The 16,231-nt window shown below is 39.2% G+C and overlaps 1 protein-coding gene across 3 annotated transcripts; it reads right to left on the bottom strand.

The window, feature by feature from the left end:
* Positions 1-455: 455 nt before the first annotated feature.
* Positions 456-15,648, bottom strand: DDX3X (DEAD-box helicase 3 X-linked). 3 transcript variants are annotated; one of them, XM_020898952.2, is made up of 17 exons: positions 15,495-15,648; positions 12,632-12,689; positions 11,048-11,095; positions 9,247-9,379; positions 8,107-8,262; positions 7,927-8,026; positions 7,146-7,281; positions 5,899-5,984; positions 5,609-5,707; positions 5,339-5,499; positions 4,882-5,026; positions 4,652-4,796; positions 4,289-4,470; positions 4,079-4,196; positions 3,643-3,796; positions 3,280-3,419; positions 456-3,087 (listed from the first exon to the last, which is right to left on the bottom strand). In XM_020898952.2, exons 1-17 carry the CDS (start codon positions 15,537-15,539, stop codon positions 3,008-3,010), a joined length of 1,986 nt encoding a protein of 661 aa, XP_020754611.1. In that variant the 5' UTR covers positions 15,540-15,648; the 3' UTR covers positions 456-3,007. The 3 variants fall into 3 exon arrangements, with proteins under 3 accessions (XP_020754611.1, XP_020754612.1, XP_070318016.1); XM_020898953.2 differs by having other exon boundaries at positions 3,280-3,416; XM_070461915.1 differs by having other exon boundaries at positions 11,048-11,092.
* Between the last annotated feature and the right edge of the window lie 583 nt (positions 15,649-16,231).

The following is a 16,231-nucleotide window of genomic DNA, read 5'->3' as shown; positions in this document are numbered from 1 at the left end:
TGACTCAATGGACATGAGTTTGAGTAAACTCCAAGAGTTGGTGATGGACAGGGAGGCCTGGCGTGCTGCAGTCCACATGGTCGCAGTCGGACACAACTGAGCCACTGATCACCCCAACCCCAAATAACATTCTTGATCTTTAAGTACTTATTGCACATATTAGATCACTAATGCATTTTTTTTACCCAATTCATTACTGCACTGTTCAATCATCCTATGTATCAAGTGCTTCCAAGAAGTTTCCACCCCTACATCCATAAATTTCAAACTATAATCATAAATTATACATCAACAAGGATCCTTTGGATTTTCATCTATTACAAAAATCCTTTTTTTCACTGTATTCCAAACTAACACCATCTTCATCTTTTATTAAAATAGAGTAATTCTGTATCCAAGAGGTATTTAAAAATCAGCACTGGATGGCAACCCCAAAAAATTACATCTTACAACTCTTCAGGCAAGACAACTTTATTTTCACCTAATAATAAACCACAATTGATAACAACAAAAGAGACTGTGCAGTTCAACTTTTATTTTAATAAAATCAGAATATGCACAGCACATGCAGTGCTAGCATCTAAACTAATACAATAAGCAATTACTAAAGCTACAGTGACTTGAGGTTCAATCTTTACATTCAGCAAGTTTAAATTCACTCTTATATGATTTTTGAAACCTTATTTATTAACTGAAAATATTGCTTGCTGATAAAACTTGCTCAAATGCTATCGCTGAATGTACAAGTCACTGATTATGCCAATACAACAAAGATAACCACATGTTTCAGGATTGCAATGAGCCAGACATTCACTGGAAAAAAAATACACACAACGAAACAAAACACACAATATTTGAATATGGACACTTCATATCAGTGTTTTGAAGTGTTTCATTATTATCTTAAGACGAGTGTATCAAAACCTTGGCATGATTTAATTTAAAGTCGCCAATTTTGTTTTTACTAACATCAGAAAGTTATGGCTACACTGCCAATGCCGGGTCTGCTTAATTTGACTTAAGAGTTTAATATGACTTAACATTAAAAGCTCACACTACCCCGAAATATATAATTTCACGCATACGGTGACATTCAACATTCAAGTGCCAGTGTTTTTGTACTGTCTTTTGGTCAAGTTTCTTTAAACTTTCAAAGAATCACTTTTAGGCTTACAAAAATAAATATTTGTCAAAATGTTCAATAAATATTACATAAAACTAGCAGCAAAAAGTATCTAGAAATCTGTCGTGTGCAAATAGTTTTCTTCCCAACTATCATTCCCATGGTCCCAAATAAATTTTAGAATCTAGTCCCATCCCCTTCCTAGACAAGCTGCGTTCAACAATCTCCAAGAGACAAAATAAGATTGGAAGTTTAAGGACACGCACACAAGACATATATATAAAATTCTCTGAATGTGCAATAAAAGAAGTACTTTGTAAAAAGTTATGGGCAAAATGTACAAGGGCCTAAACCTAGACTAATTGAAATAGCACCATAACAAATGACCTCAATACTGTCAAGTGCACCTACTTAATAAAAGTTTTAGAACAAGGCACAATACACTTGAAAATCTATTGCACTTTAGGAAATTTTTGCCATCTTCCTATGCCACTGTAAAAAGATTGAGCATTTTGATCACCGCATTCTGGCCACAAAATTAGCACAGAATTCAAAAGTGGCAGAGGCATTTTAGTGGTGGACAATGCTCATCTTTGGCCAGATTTAGCATAAACAGACTATAAATACAATGGAAACCTATGCAACTAAAACTGACTAAAACTGCACTGTATAGCAGAATTGACACCTTGTGCAGTTATGTACATATTTCCAACCTGTGTGATCTCAAAGATTTCAGTTTGTTACTCTTCTGGAGCCATTTTTACAAAGTCTATAGTAAGCCAGTTTAACATCTCAACGCAGCTTGAACAGAGTAATATGAATCGGCATTTAAAAGAAAGCCTGCTGCATTTAATTCTTCCTGTTCATACCCTCTTGACCAAAAAACATCAACACTAGCATGCGTTATTAGACCAAAAATCATCCAGGGCCCTAATGAGGGCTCGTCATTGCTGTGGTCAGCCATTCTACCATTTCAATTTCACTTATGGCAGGCATTTAAAAAGTCTAAGTAGATGAATTCTCCTAAAACCCTATCTCAAGTTATCAGACCTTTAAACTTTCCCTGTAATAGTATGCCCACATTTGGCTAGCTCATAATTAATGATCTGCCTAAACACTGAAAGAGGAATTGCTGTATTTACTTGCATTAACTTTGAAAACAGTGCTTTGAATGTATGCATGTATTCATACATCACCTCATCATGACTGGAATGGCTTGTTTAAAGACTATCAGGTTCTAAATACCTATCCAGGATAGAGTGAGCAAATCAGAACTTTAACTTAATACAGTTCGCCACATTAGAAACTAATTCCATTAATATGCTTCGAAGACATTTGTTGTTTGTTTTCCCCCAATCTGCAAGTATCAAAAAGCCCTAATGCAGGCTACTGCATAAGTTTTTTCCTTATAATATTTATGGATGAATCGATGATTCCTGTTAAGTTGTATCACACCTGTGTGCCAAGGTTTGATTTTAGCCCAAGTTCAGTAAATTTATTTTGTCAAAAACAATTGATATCTTGAGCATTACTGAGCCAACAGGACATCAAAATAAAAAGTTGTCTAAAGTTAAAGGCACAGTACATTAACAAACAAATGATCCTCAGTCACAAATTATAAATGCAGTTTGGGATGGGGGTTGGGAGGGGAGTTAATCCAAACTACAGCAATGAAATCTTCAAACCACCTTCTGAACAGGGCTGCTGATTGTTCCTTTCGACTCTTCATGTGACCTTGAGCTCCCTTAAAAAAAAAATTTCAGTGGAGAATCACAGCTGGTAATGTACTGCGAGTTCTTGAAGCTACACAAGGTATAGTCTGGCTAAGTTACATGTGGTTTCCATATTAGCTTGTTTGGCAGGGTGACCTACTGCAAAGCAGGTTCAGTTACCCCACCAGTCAACCCCCTGGGAGTTATAATTTCCTCCATATCCATCACTGTTGTAAAAGCTTCCATAGCCACCTAATGAGATTAAAAAAAAAAAGAAGAAATTATTAAGTCATCCACTATATAATACAATCTTTCCCTTCTTTACATATTTTGAGGTAAAATTACAAAAAGCAATCTACAGGGCCATTTTAAATTACGCTTTGAAAAAGATGAAAAAGGGAAAAAAACCTTTCCCAAAGGAATGAGGTTAAAATTTAACATTACCTCCACCAAACCCTCTGCTGCTTCCATGGCCGCCTCCACCACTGCGGCTGCTGCTGGCGCGGCTGCTGCTGAAGCTGGAACTGCTGCCACCACTACTCTGTCGATAGTCTCTGGCACCAAATCCTCCACTGAATCTACTACTATAAGGACAAAATGTTAGTTTACATAAAGATAACCCAATTCTTGTTAAAAATTTCCAATGACCAATTTCTGATTTTCTAATTCAAGCAATTCCACCCAGCCCTTCTTTTCTCTAATAGGAATTTTATAAGGCCTTAGCTGTGAAAAGCTGACACTGAAGGTCACTTAAATAACCTTAAAAATCAAAACCATCTCCATCATTATACACCATTTCTAACTCACCTTTTGGATCGTCCACGACTGCTACCCTTGTAGTGGTGTTCATAAGCCATGTTTTCTAACCAAGATGGCACTTCCTGTTTAGCTTCAACAAGAAGATCCAACAAATCCTTGGTAATATTTATGTTCCTCTCATTAAAGAATGAGGTGGCAAGGCCTAAAACAGTTCCAAAAAGTACATAAATTAAGGTCTTCCACAGAGCAGCACAATATTCTTACTTTCATATTAGAAGTAGAATAATTTAAAAAAAAAGATAATTTCCTATTTGTTCTTTGAACAAACCTTGACTCCCTCCCCCCCCCCCCCCGCCACTTCTGATTATTTTAATAGCATTCCATGAAAATCAGAGTTCATCTAAGACCCTGAAAAGTTTTTTGCTGTAAGAATCACACTGAAAATCAGAAATCCCCAGATCATCCTAAGTAACCACACACTTACCAAGGTTTCCCACACGTCCTGTACGACCAATGCGATGTACATATTCTTCAATATCACTTGGCAAGTCAAAATTGATAACATGTTTCACATTTGATATGTCCAGTCCTCTTGCTGCTACCTAGAATATAATTTTTGTTACATATGGTCCATTTAAAAGAAAATAAATAGTTGAACATGCTGACCTAGAAAATAGGATTAAATTTTACATACTGCTGTAGCCACGAGAATTGGGCTTTTTCCTGAGCGGAACTGGTGAAGGGCCTCTTCTCTATCTCTCTGAGATCGGTCTCCATGGATACTGGTACAAGCATATCCTTCATGGTATAAGAAATCCTCCAGAGAATCTGCACCCTTTTTGGTCTCCACAAACACTAAAGTCAGTGAATCTTTGCCTAAAGTTAAAATATCAGAAGGTTTCTGTCACCAATAGTGGTTTGGTTCTCTTTGCACTTAGTAAACTTGCAAATAGAGGCAAGTAGACTGTTTCTACAGAATGTATTGGATGAGAAGGAAAAGCACTAAAGGTGATCCAAATAGATTACCTAAGCCACCAGACTGATGCTAAAATTATACCTGTTGCATTTAGAAGATCAAGCAGAAATGACCGTTTGTCTGACTCTTCAACCCAAACTACTTTCTGTGTTATGTTCTCAGAGGTAGAGCCAACTCTTCCTACGGCCAAAAAGATATATTCATCCAAGAAGTCACGAGCAAGCATCTGAAAGAAAAAAATAATATTGTTTTATCATCTATTGAGATAAACAAATTCCTAAGTAAGTAAGATCTGCAGCACCAAACAATACCTGTATTTCCTTAGGGAAAGTAGCACTAAACATCATAGTGTGGCGAACTCCCTTTGGTGGCATAGTATCTTGTTCAACAATTCTACGTATCTGAGGTTCAAATCCCATATCCAACATCCGATCAGCTTCATCTAACACCAAGTACCTGCCATGAAAAAAAATCCAGCTTAGAATTTGAGGAGAAAAGGTAGTTTCTGTTTCTATAAGCACAGTTGATTGTTCATTCAGGTAGTTTAGTTCTTCACACCCTACAATCTGACCCATGTACGTAAGACACAGCACAGGATCTCTGCCACTAAATCGCACAGCCAAATTAGCTCTTATACTTGACTCTGGTCTAAAGGTAGCCTCTACTAAAAAAAAAAAAATCACTTCAAATTAAAATGACAATGAGCTAACTTTTTATAAAAGTTGGAAGACTAAAAAATGCATTTCACACACTTAAAAATTAACATACTTGCAGAAGTCTAATCCAATTTTTCCTCTTTCCATCATATCCACTAGACGTCCTGGAGTCGCGACTAATAAATGGCATCCACGTTCTAAGTCTCGAATTTGCTGACCAATATCAGCACCACCATAAACCACGCAAGGACGAACTCTAGATCGGTATGAAAACTGTAAGCAAAGAAAAATTTATTAATTTTAAGACCCAAGATTTTTACATGGTCATAAAACACTTCATCAGAATCAATGAGAAGGCCAATAACCTGAAAGGCATACTTACTTTCCTGGCTTCCTCATAGATCTGTACAGCCAATTCTCTAGTTGGTGCCAACACCAAAGAGATTGGGTATTGTTTGCGGCGCCCATATCTTCCATTTTCCTAAGAAATAATTTATTAAACTTAACATCCTCTCTTAAAGGTTCATTACAACATAATCCCCTTCTGCAATTTACAGATTACATGTAAATGCTGTTACTAATTATACAGATTAGAATGCAAGTCTTATTGTCATTTAGAGAACTCCCCCCCCTTTTTTAAAAAACTTTCCCATTTTATATAGAAATATTTACCTTCATGGCCCTCAGAGCCTCGCCAGGACCATCAGAATAAATCTGACTCAAGATGGGCAAGAGAAATGCTGCAGTTTTTCCAGACCCTATTTTAAAGAAAGCATATTCAATTAACCACAGAAAAACTGGCTTATTACTTTTGAACATATATTGGTAGATGATGGTGTTTTAACTGCCCAATTACTTAGCAATTAATTAGTAATCTCATTTTAATTCCCAAATTAAATTCCTAAAAACAGGCTAATTTAAAAATACCATCAAGTGATGACTTTGATCAACCTATAATAGGAGTTAGCAAACTAAGTCTAAACTATTTATCTTTATAAAAAAAGCTTTACTGGAATATAGCTGTGACCAGTAATTTACAGATCATCTATGGCTGCTTTCATACAACAGCAGAGTAGCTGCAGAGAAAACATGGTCCATCATCCAAAAAAAATATTTTTGTTCATTTACCAAAAAAAAAAAAAAAAAAAAGTACCACGTTTTGGTCACTAACATTGTAGTAGTTTTCACTTCTTTGCTTCACCTGTGTAACGTATGTATGTGCTTAGTCACGCAGTCATGTCCGATTCTTTGCAACCCCATGGACTGTAGCCCACCAGGCATCTCTGTCCATGGGGATTTTCCAGGCCAAGAATACTGGAGTCGTCACGCCCACATCCAGGGGATCTTCCCAACCCAGGGATCGAGCCCTAGGTCTCCTGCATTGCAGGCCGATTCTTTACCATCTGAGCCACTAGGAAGCACTTGTGTAAAGATAGCAGGAGTTCTGTCTCAAAACTGGTGTCAATTTCTAACACTTCCTTGTAGGTACTGTATATACTGATAGGGAGGTACTACTTTACCCATGAATGAACCTTCTTTTGGCCACATTCCCATGATCACAGGCTATTCTCTATCTTTCTCTAATCCCAGATACAATAATGTTCTAGTGCTCACTTCCCCACCACTGCAATCACAAAAACCTATCCACTTGTTGCAGTACTATCAGGCTCATGACTTTCTATAGGCCATCCCCAAGATACCCTAGTGAAAACACTAGAAGTAATATACCCAAAAGGCTAAGATAAGAGATACCATCCCGCTACTCCTTACCAAGGTGTACCAGTCAGGCTACATACAGGACTCAAGCTTCCTTATGAAACTTAAAATGCTCCATGCATATTTTCCTGGTATTGGTTTTATGAGAGTAAGCCAAGTCAAGGTATTCTTGACAACTTTTTACTTTCATCAAGTCTGCTTACCTGTCTGGGCACAGGCCATCAAGTCTCTCTTCTCTTTGATAATAGGAATAGCATGCTTTTGCACTGGAGTTGGGCGAGTGTAACGAGTAAGCTCAATGTTTCCCATAATAATTTCTCCCATCTCAACATCACTGAACTGTCAAGAAATTCATCAGGGTTAATTTAAACAAGCAGAATTGCTATCTGGAGCATTTTGTTTTATACAAATACAATGAGGGGGGAACAACTATCAACCAATTTGAACTTTCAAGTTGCTTTAGTAAAAGTCATCATATTACACATTTTGAGGAAAAACAAAACCAAACCACTCCCTAAGCTTAACCTAAAATGGAAAAGTTTTGGGTTCTTCCTACGTTTGACCCACTTTCTATTTCTTTTTACCCCCAATCATTTGCCTCATTTATTTCAACTCTCAGCTTCTTGACTATTTACTTTTTAAGTTAGTTTTTAATAGGCAGATAATTACTTTACAATGATGTGTTAGTTTCTACTGTACGGCAAAGTTAAATCAGCTATATGTATACACATCCCTCTTTTGGATTTCCTTCCCATTTAGGTCAACACCCAACCCATTTTCTATTTCAAATTATTAGTAATGGTAACACTAAATTCACTCTCCCCCTTTCCACAAACCAATGAGGCAAGGTTTTTAAATTAACTTTAAAAAACTGTCAAGATAAAGCAGGCAGTCTACATATGTCTTTAGGAAGCCCATCTCATCTTGATGTGCTGTGAAAAGATCTACATTTCCCTGTCTTAAAGGTCAAGCAAAAATACCTACACTCTCAATATGTGGAGGACAGTTGTTGCCTGTTGCCTCAACTGGAATGTCATCATATTTTTCAAAGTTAATCCCAGTGTTGCCTCCAGAAAAGAGTTCTCTGAAATCAGAAGATTGTTAAGTTTGTTACACGGAGCTAATAAGGCTTCATCACAATTAACATACATTTCAGAAACTTACTGTTCCAAGCGTTCACTTGGTGGGAGTGGTTTTGACCAATCATCTTCATCTGATTTGTCACACCAGCGACTATTTCCACGTTCGTATTTGCCAAAACCACCTCTGTCACCACGGCCACCAATGCTGTCATAGTCACCTCGTCCACGATCATCAAACCTGAACAGCACAAGCAATTAATCAAAATCTTATTTAACCATTATCAGATTCCTACCACTAGAACTCTACCTGGAGAGAGGTTCATTATGGCTAATTTCAAGGATGTCACCAGTCCAATTCGGGCTTACTCTTACTTGACAAATAAGGCCCTCTCACCAGACTACACAATTTACATAACTTTATTTTCTAAATTCAGTATCCTTCTTTATTATCATATAGCCGATATAGTCCTCATACATGTTGAAATCAAGAATCAAGTCTTTGTACCCGAAACATAATATTGTAAAGCAACTACACTTCAATAAATATATAAATAAAAACCCTTGGGGCAATCAATCTTATATGTGAAACCAGCACATTAACTTACACCTTTAAATGTTTTCATCCAAATATTTTTAGTGTAGGAGAAAAAAAGGAAAGTATCACACCAAATATCAATTATCCTGGTTACATTAGGATGCTACTAAAGGACAACTCACCTGTGTGACAGACTTTGGATAAAAGGTAGAAAATAATCCTTACCTGAATTAAGATGTTTTTAGTTTTAGGCCTGTTTTCGAAAAAGCAGGACACACAGGACTAACCACAGCTATTAGGCGCATGAGGTCAGTTCATCACACTTATGTAATCAAAAATATAAGGTGTTTAAAAATTGTCATAGAATATCCACAAAAATGTCAACCAAATTAGGCCATTCACTAAACTTACTCTTTTAAGTAGAATACATAAAATTAGAGAAATATAAAAATAACTGATAATGCCAAAGGGCATATTCTTATTCTCATTTAATTTCGGTGTAGTAAGTTCAATTTAGTCAAGACTTCTCACAGTTTAAAAAACTATGAATAAAAAGACATACTTATCCCAACAGGTGGTCCACTAAGGGGGAAAAATAATCATACTTAAGGGTCAGGGTACAGACCAATTTCTAAATTGCTTTATTGTACACATGCAAGAAAGGCAAGAAGATAATAAATCACTTACCTTCCCCTTGATCCACTTCCACGATCACTGAAGAAACTAGATTTCCCTCTTGAATCACTACGGGAACCAAAACTGCTGTATGCATCCTTATCTTTACTAGAACTCCACCCTGAACTGTCTTTATCATAGAATCCTTCAATTAAAAAAAAAAAAAAAAGCAAACTCATTTTATTCTAGTAATTAGAAAATAACACTACTTTAAAACATGATTTCTGTGTTTCTGAATTTGAAGCCCTCCGATGACTATCACATCTCTGGACCAGAGGGACAATGGAAATATTCCTACCATGGTACTAGAACATACTATACACTGAGCAAAACCATCAAGTCGGAAAATGTTCTGAATGAATACAACTTCTAAAAGGTCAGTAGGTTTGCCTTTAACACAATGACTATGGTCGTGTTACATGACCATCACAATTTAATTTCATTTTACAGACGTGAATGAGTTTACTAGGAAAGAGCAATCATTATCTCTATGTTTCTTAGAAGTGATATTCATTTAAAACATTAAGAAATTCACTTGGTTTAATATAGTATTTCTTGGTTTCAATAGTAAAAAGTTTAAGAACAGTGCTCTGTTCACATGAAATACATAGTACCAGATGAGAATTAGGAATATCTAGAAAAAAGGAAAATCTTGATACCTACACATTCAGTGTAGACAGGTCCCTAGGGTATAGCTATAAACATTCAGTAAGAGGGGATGACAAAGGTGTAAATTAGCCCAACAGGTATATGGTTTAAAGACAAGCAGAGGGTTTAACTAGCTTCAGTGACATTTTATTAAATAGTCTGAGATAGTTTACAAGTTAATTAGGTTACTTTCCTTCTCCCTTCCGCCTCTACTAGCCCGGTGATTAACAGCCTCGGCTACCAATAAAGAGCTGAGTTATATCTAAGACCAGTTTCAGCGCCAACTCCTATAGGATACTGCCTCTCTCCCTATCACTGCAATAAAGGAGGAAAAGCACTAAATACACATGGGGGTCAATTTCAACTAGCACATTCTAAGAAATAAGAATCCTACTCTACAGTAACTAAAAACAATGACGTGACAGCGAAGAAATAATATAGGAGTTCTTTTAATGTTTTTGGCCCCATGGCATGTAGGATTTTAGTTCCATTCCCTAGATTTTATATTCCATGTATTGCCTTGGATAGTGAAGCTAATACAACCTACCTATGGATATTGAGAAATGACAGCAAATCATGTGCTCCTGTGGACTTTCCACCCTTCCAATCCTGCTTTCTTTATCCAGTATCTTCCCTCTTCATGATTTTTAGTTTTCCTGACCTCCCCTTTTCCTCTGAATCTCAGATCACCTATTTAAATGAAGCAGTTGAAGCCAGGGAACCACTCCCATCTATCAGGAGCATGCCTGATGCTTGTTAACTATTCCCCAATAATTCCATTTCATTTTGGCACCTCTGCAAGACAGAAATAACTGGACTGTTATCACTGTGCAGCAGTTTTGTCTACACAGTAGGATCTCCATTCGCCTTTTTCAAATTGAAATCATGCTGCTAATGATTACATACACAGAGATTAAGCACAAGACTAGTGAAATTGTACAAAACCATGCCCTTGGCCTCAGAAGAGTTTGACACAGGAAATGCAGAGATTTCCTCTATCTGACATTAGACGAGTTTTGCCAAGCGAGTAAGCCCTAGTATCTGAAATTATTCTGACAGTAGCAGAGAAGAGCAGTGTTCAGACTTCGAGGTGTCTCACTTTCCCTAAGCTCCGATTTTTAAATGCAGCAATAATTAAGTATACCAAGTTGCTCAAAAAACTTACCTTTAGTTGCTTCTCTGTTCCTTAAGTGAGGAGGAATATAGCGCCCTTCTAAAAGAAATGACAAAGTTAATTTTCATATTCCAAAAAACCTGAAAGCTTTTTACTGAAATTTGTGATGCTAAAAAAGTTCTGAAAAGAAAGAAATTAAGTCTCTAGTCTGGTCTACTTCTATTTTAAATGAGTTACTGCTTTAATAAGATGAATTTTAGAAGGGGAAGGAGAACAGGTTTGAAATGAATTGGAACCTAATAGTTGAAATCTACGAACAAATTTAATTTGCCACTAATGGCCAATTTAACACACTATTTTTAAAAAGCCTGCTATGATTTCAGAGAATTATCATAAACAACAAGAGTTGCAACACTGGTACTACAATAATCTAGCAAACACAGAACAAAAACATTAACAAGTCTCTTATGGAGCATAAGCATTACTGTAACAACCTAGAAAGTAAAATCGTGCATCTAGTCACTAAGAAGCTTTTTTGTTCCTGCTCTGCTTAAATTCAAAACATAGAGTACACATGTAACATGGGAAAAGCTGCAAAGAGTGAAATGATTTCAAGGAATTGTGGGTTTTGAGACTTGCACTGTTTAAGGAAGTCAACTGTTGTTCTGTATGCAAATAAAAACACAGCCTAGACTATGGGTGAGAACAAAAGCAAGTAATATATATCCAACTAAGTAACATCAACTTGCTTTATTACTAGTTAATCTGCAATTTAACCTCTTCACTTCTGGGTTGAATTAAATATTAAAGATCTCCATTAGAATGGTCAATTACTAAAAGATTCTTAGCCTGACAAAGTGAAATTTAAAACAAATACCAAGTAACTGTGCCCAATGAGGCCCTTCCTGCCTAAAAATAAACATGCCTTAACTATGCAATAAACAGAGCTTGAAGAAACAGTGCTTTCAGACCTTAACAGTCAATATACATATTACATTTTTCTTTCGGTTAATTCAATAGGAAGAGATCTGAGTTGAAGCAGGTCTACTGCCAGTAATAAACCACCAAGAGCCCTTACACCTTAATACTAATCTTCACCGTGTCTCAAAAAAAACGCTTTCAAGAGAAAAAAAATTTTTTTCAAAAAACAATACAATTCAGCATTTAAAATCCTAACCACCACCTTCGAGATTCATTATAGCCTTGTTCTATTAGTAAGTCTCATGTTCTTCATGGGAAAGGAGTGGCTGTACCTGATGAATGTGAATATGTGAATACTCTCTTTATTCAGTTTAATTCCAGTAGCTTCACTCTTAATAGTGAAATATACATTCCCACCACTTTTAAGCTGTGTTCAGGATTCATAATGGACATAATCAAACTATAATTTGTGTGTTGTATAAGGTCCTTAACGATGGTTTTCACTCAAGAAAACTACTCGTTATCAAAAGACCACAACGCCACCCATTCTTTACACAGTAAAAACTGAAAGGGAAATTCCTAAATTTTAAATAAATCCAATAAAATATTAAGTTATTATAGTTCTAATAGTAACACAACATTGTAAACCAACTATATTCTGACAATTTTTCTTAAGCTCTAATATTCAGTCAATGCACAAAATATTTTACTTACTGCTGGCTGTACTTCCTCCACTCTGATTATCTGAAGAGTTCAGGTCTAGGCCAGCAAACTAGAAGAGAGTTAAATTTTGGTTAGCAGCCCATTCGCAGAAACATTACACTAAACGAAAACTTAGTGAAACTCTTAAGGAGAATGTGACTAAGGATGTGAGCAAACGCAAAATACTACAGTATACACTGCAGAAGGTACCTAACCAAGATGGTGGCGCTATCCAGGAGAAACTGGATCCAAATTCATAATTCAATCAAAATGAACTTTCCCTGTAACTTATTCCATTGTAAAAGTTCAAAAAATTTAAATTATTCTAAAATGTCAAGTAGTCAATGGATCATTTTAGCTCCAAACATTTGGAGATAAATGTTTTCAATAACACCAACTTTCTACTTGGAATTAATTCTAAACCTACACAGCACACCTGAAAAATATTCAGAACAAAACTTGTATCGACCATTTCTTAGCTTTCATTTCTAAATACTGCAATTAGAGTAGCACTCTTCACAACAAAACTTTATAATATAACCACTACACAACCTTAAGTAGGTACCTATTTATTCTTCCATTTTCAGTTAACCTGAGAACATTTTGTACATACATGGCACATTTTACTGCCTTTTATCTCCATTTCTACCCATCCCTTTACACTGGTAACTTAAAGCCTCAACATTCTAAAAAAGCGCTTCATCGAATTCTGTAATGACTAAACAGCTATTTACAAGCAACGAGGAGGAAACGACGTGCCAAAAGCAGAATTTTATGCTTTTAAAAAATCTAACCAGCCACAGGGCACTATTGCCACGTGTTTCCGATAAACCACAACGTTTAAGTCCTCTGCTAAAAGCTTAAGATTACATACTGTCAAGTTGCAAGCATCAATGTAATCAATGAAAACTGTAAAATGCTAAATCGTTCTTTTTAAGATGCTAAATCTTAAAGAAAAATAATGAATACGGTTAACACTTTGAGGCAGCTCGTTTCCTAACTTCTATTAGCAAAACGCTCCCGTGTTTTCTCTGCACGATTGTCTCATCAACAGACTAACAGTTTAAGGCGCAAAAACTTTCTTTTTGTACTTATTGCAGTACGTTTTGTTATTAATTTTACACTTGGCAAAATGAACTACGTAGAGCACTTTAAATGCTACTGCAAATTGCTAGGGTAATATTAATGCAATTTTCTCAGTTGTGAATTTGCTTGTTGCTTAATTCTAACGACTGTGTATCTTTTTTTCCAATTATTTCGCTGTCAAATTTTATTCCTGCTTATAATCTTAGATAGGTGCCGGCACCACCTATATATTAAATTTTAAAACTGGGGTCTGGCCATGTTCTTGATAACCAGGTTTTTTTTCGGTCTTTGCTCCATTTAACACGGAACATGTCAGCATTTGTAAGATTTATTCTGATTCATTAATGGAAAAAATGCCCCCCCCCAACAGATCGCTGAGTCCCTAAAAAATACTACACACGACTGAAAATCTATTAACAATTCATTTGTGTCACTCAAGTTCGTTTCAGAATTCTGGAGCTCGCGGTACGCAGAAGTTTACTTAAAAGCACCAAACAAAATATCGATTGGAGAGCTTTTCTGAAGCGTGGTGCCACTGTTGCTGAGGGATGCAGACTTCTGCCATCTCAGCCCAGAACCCCTCCTCTGCGATCACGCGCCCTCCCGTCCTCTACCTCTAAACCCTTACAAGAGGGGTTCCAATTAAGACGACAAATCCGGGACCTCTGACCGATTTCAAAATTTTCAGTCCACAAGCAGCAACAAGTCACCAACAAAATTGCTTATTTCTTCCCAAGCCACATTCCAGGCGTTTTTTCCCAGGCCGAGCCCCGCACCAAACGTTCCCAACCTGAGGACACGGGTACACTCCGTGCTACCTCCCAAAACGACGCGTGGCTCGGAGCTAAATCTCTACAATGTAACTGTTGCGAGCACGTGAGGCGGAGCCGGCCGTGCCGGGTCTCTAACCTCCTCGCCGCGTTCCACCTCGATCTCCAGAGCCCGGCGCCACCGCGCACGCAGCGGCCCATTCCTCCCTCCTCTCCATCCCCCCCCCCCAATCTTCTGCGTCACAAAACTTTCCACTCCGGAAACGCGGCCTCGCGGGCCACGGAGCCGAGGCTGCGGAAGCCGGGCTGGAGCGAAAAAAAAAAAGCCCGAGGAAGGAAGCCCAGGAAGAACAAGATGCCCATCCATCCCCGTTTCCCGGCCCTCGGCGGCCCGTCTTCTCCCGCTCGGGGGGGCGCAGCGCCGCCCAGCCACCCGACACCACACAAAGGAGGCCGCCGCCATTACCCCGAGCGAAGGCCACCCCCCGCACCGCCCCCTCCCACATTCCAGGGCCGCGTTCCACCTCCCGCTCACACGCGCGTGCACACACAGACACGCCAACGCCGCCTGGGTCTCCGACAAGAATCTGAGCCGCGGACGCCCGAACTCTCAGGGCCATAAAGGTCCCCTTTCGCGAACCTCCGCGCAGCGCCCCTCCCCCCCCCCCCCCCCGCAACACCCATGGGTCACTAGTCAAGTCGAGGTTCGCGCGTGCGCGCCTCCGCGAGAGCGCGCGCCCCCTCCCCCTCCGCCCGCCTGCGCAAGCACACACAAAAGCCGCCATTGTGCTCTGCCCGGGGACAATACCGCCGGCCAAGCTGGGGCCCCTGCGACAGCCACAATCAGCATTCCCGTCACCTTCCCGTTCCCCCACAGCCCCGGGGCACTGACACTCGCTAGCCTGAGGGACCCAGAAAATGGGAACTGAGGGTACCAGGTAGCACTGCGCCACAAGCCAGGTTAGATCGGGGGAGGGAATTTCTGCAGCAACAATCCCGGTAGGCTCCTTGCGGCTCACCTGCTGGTCCAGCCCAAGCGCATTTTCCACCGCCACATGACTCATCCCTGAAGAGTACCGAGAACTCGGAGTCTTCCGCTGCTGAGCTAATGTGTTGGGTTCACCGCGAAGGCCCTCTCACGGGAGAACTGCGGCTCTGAAATGCACGGCGCGGCCACGGATCTAATATACCCGCTCGAGTGACTGCTACGTCAGCACGTACGACGTGTGCCCTCCCTCTCACACCCGCACTCCTCCCGCCGCTACGACTTTTGCCTAGCTACTGCGCGCTCGTTTAGTCCTAACCTCGCGGGATTTCCTAGTCGGTCGCGTCTGCGGCTCGCCGTCCTGCCTTGGCACTCAGCGCTAAATGCTGTCCTAGATCGCTTGAGTGCCACTTCCCATGTCCTCCGCTATTACCTTTTTCTCAAGACTGTCTCGAGATCTCGCGAGACCTCGTCCCCTCCCGTTTTTCCGTCAACTAAGAGACCTGAAAATATAACCTAGACCTTTTTCCCCTTTTTTTCCCAAGGTCCTCAGTTTTCACTGTTCCTTTCTTTCTAGGGAGCGCTCTTTTCTTCTCTCAGTCCCCTAGACTTTGAAAGGTGATGCGATTTCTCCAAACTAATGAGCCCATGTATTTTCCCGGGCAGAAGCCCCGAAATCCAAGTTAGGCAATGAGGGGCCCGAAGCCCAGGGGACAGCGGGTCACGTGACCGCAGGTGCCGAATGCGGAGGCCATTTTGTGGAGCAGGAAA

The sequence above is a fragment of the Odocoileus virginianus genome, chromosome X (assembly GCF_023699985.2).
Source record: "Odocoileus virginianus isolate 20LAN1187 ecotype Illinois chromosome X, Ovbor_1.2, whole genome shotgun sequence".
NCBI classification, from domain to species: domain Eukaryota; kingdom Metazoa; phylum Chordata; class Mammalia; order Artiodactyla; family Cervidae; genus Odocoileus; species Odocoileus virginianus.
The sequence above is the reverse complement of the archived record's forward strand: the minus strand, read 5'-3'. Positions and strand labels throughout refer to the sequence as shown.